This window comes from Poecilia reticulata, unplaced genomic scaffold (assembly GCF_000633615.1).
Source record: "Poecilia reticulata strain Guanapo unplaced genomic scaffold, Guppy_female_1.0+MT scaffold_1035, whole genome shotgun sequence".
Lineage (NCBI taxonomy): Eukaryota > Metazoa > Chordata > Actinopteri > Cyprinodontiformes > Poeciliidae > Poecilia > Poecilia reticulata.
In genome coordinates this window covers 1-2488 of record NW_007615775.1, presented here as the reverse complement: position 1 = coordinate 2488, position 2488 = coordinate 1, and the positions used below count along the sequence as shown (strand labels likewise).

Below are 2488 nucleotides of genomic sequence, written 5' to 3'. Positions count from 1 at the left end.
GTCCCGGTTACCTGGTACCGGAAGTCACAGCTGCTGTTTGTGTTTGTTCTGTAGCTGCGAAGGGGAAGAACATCCGGCGGGGAGTCAAGGAGGTCCAGAAATTCATCAACAAAGGAGAGAAAGGGTGAGTCCCAGGGGTCAGAGATGTTGTAGGCTGACAGCTGCAGGGTGCTAACACTTTTGGGAATGTATTCACACCCTAAACAGGGAAAACTTTAATAACGAYTRGTTCTGATACTAAATATTAATGGAGAACATMTGAAGCTCTGAGGGCTTCAGAGCATCAGGTATAGCTACCCATCATGCACTGGGGCTCAGGTGTGCTAACGCTGCTGCTCTACCTGCAGCATCGTGGTTCTGGCCGGAGACACGCAGCCCATCGATGTCTACAGCCACCTTCCGATCATGTGTGAGGACCGCAACCTGCCCTACGCCTACATCCCGTCTAAAGTGGTGAGTGGGACCAAACATCCGGTCCGGTTCGGTCTCACCGTTGGGAAAGAACCCGGTCCACAACCTGAAAGGTTCTTTCCCCATCTGCAGGTTTTTATTGTGAAATGCATGTCTATTTCTGGCTTTTATTGTGAAAAGTTTAAAAAAGGGTTATTTTGAAAAGCACAAATTTTATTGAGGTGTTTTAAAGATTCCTGATGTATTGTGAAAAACTGGTCTGTTACGACTCTCACTTTAAAATGTACTGCTTTTACTCGATCTTTTCTTATTTTGGAGTGTAATTATCTTCCTCTTACTTTGAAACGTTTTTTTTTCCAGCATTAACTTTTAAATTTATATTTAATTTTACATCTCACTAATAAAATACTGTAATCTTTGAAAGGGATGTGATTAGTTCTATTTCCTGCTCTTATTGTCTTAAAWAGGCTCATTTGGTTTTAATCGAATGTTTCATTGTAAAATACTGATAGTATTTTAGATCAATTTATAAGATCGTTTTAGTTTTAATCAGATATTTTATTGTGAAAAGTTTCTGATATCAGACTTATTTTGAAATGCTTTTTTCATTYTATAATTTAAATGCTGGTTTAAGTTCAGCCTAATTTATTCTGAAATACTATAATTTAGARCTCTTACTGTGAAATTGGTGTGATCAGTTCAGTTTCCAGCTGTTTTTTAATGAAGCTGGTTTGGGGTTTTAATTAGGTATTWTATTGCGAAATGCTCCTGAGCTCAGACTCTTATTTTGAAATGCCTGTGCAGGATCTGGGCTCTTCCGCCGGCTCCAAGCGGCCAACCTGYGTCATCCTGATCAAACCGCACACCGACTACCAGGACGCCTACGATGAGTGTCTGGATGAGGTGTCACACCTGCCCAAACCGCTCTGAGCCAATCAGGACGCCGCTCATCTGAACTCAACCAATCAGGACGCAGCACCCGCCTTATATTTAAAGGCGCAGTTCGCCCTGATTTCTCCCAGAATCTCCTGTTTCTCTGCTGCGCTAGCAGTTTTCACCCGTTTCCAGTGTTTGTGCTAATCTAAGCTAATGATGGACTGAAGGACGCTGCCCCCTGCTGAACTCTGGAAGCCATGTTTCTAGTTTTTTTATATTAAAAATGTTAAAACTGGAGTCATTTGTTTGAATAAAGATTATTCATAAAGTGTTTTCAGGATAAACACTGCAGGAACTTGTTTTCTCCGGTTTCTCTTGTGCAAAAGTCTTCAGCCCACTTACTYTTTGTGAACCTTGGGAGGAAAATATTTAAAAACTAAACCAAATATTTTTATTTTTCATTCCCACAAAAAGTAAAATAATTAGTTTGATATCATTCAATATAAATGTCACTTCTGTGTGCTTTGTGACACATATTAAAAAACTTGAGTTTTTGAACAGTTTTGTTTAATACATTTCTTCCACTTTATATAATACAATTTGGTTTTCTAAACAGAAAAAGAATAAAACTAATGGCTTCATTCATAAGTTTTAACATTTTTAAGTGAGTTTAAGAAAGTGCTAAATTGTTGCAACACAAAAAGTCCAATTGTTCCACATTTAAAAATCTGTTATCTTATAATGAGCTGGTTTTTTTATTTCTTTAAACTACATTTTTCTGCTTGGTTTGTCTTCTTAAATTGAACACTTAGTTGTGATGTGCGACTTTAAAAATTGTTTTTGTATCTAATAATTTTTTTTAAATCACCTGCAGATCAGAGGTTCGGCCACATGGTGGCAGCAGATCWGTTTTAAACCACAGTTCTGTTTGCAGAAGAACAAGTCCGATTTATTTTCATTGATTTATAAGTTTATTTTTACTTACCTGAGTTTATTTTAATTTTATTTTTCTATGTATTTACAATTAACCTAACCTCTGGCCGGGTTTTGTTAACTGGGCCGGTTCTGCTGCGGTCCGTTTGTCAAACCGTGAACTTTGTCCTCAGAGGTTTTGAGGAGTCCGCGTTGTCAGTCCATATCCGGCTCTGAGCTCTCAGTAAAACCCGTTCGGAATAAACCTGTTCTGACCCACAGAACCTTT

General features: G+C 38.4%; 1 protein-coding gene across 1 annotated transcript in view; it reads left to right on the top strand.

The window, feature by feature from the left end:
* The window catches only part of nhp2 (NHP2 ribonucleoprotein homolog (yeast)), a 5657-nt gene extending 3812 nt beyond the window's left edge, over nt 1-1845 (top strand). The window contains exons 3-5 of the mRNA XM_008403625.1: nt 1-124; nt 348-453; nt 1216-1845. Of these exons, the coding sequence (XP_008401847.1) occupies nt 1-124; nt 348-453; nt 1216-1341 (356 nt within the window). The 3' untranslated portion in view covers nt 1342-1845. The remainder of the gene's footprint in view (nt 125-347; nt 454-1215) is intronic.
* The last annotated feature ends 643 nt before the right edge of the window (nt 1846-2488 follow it).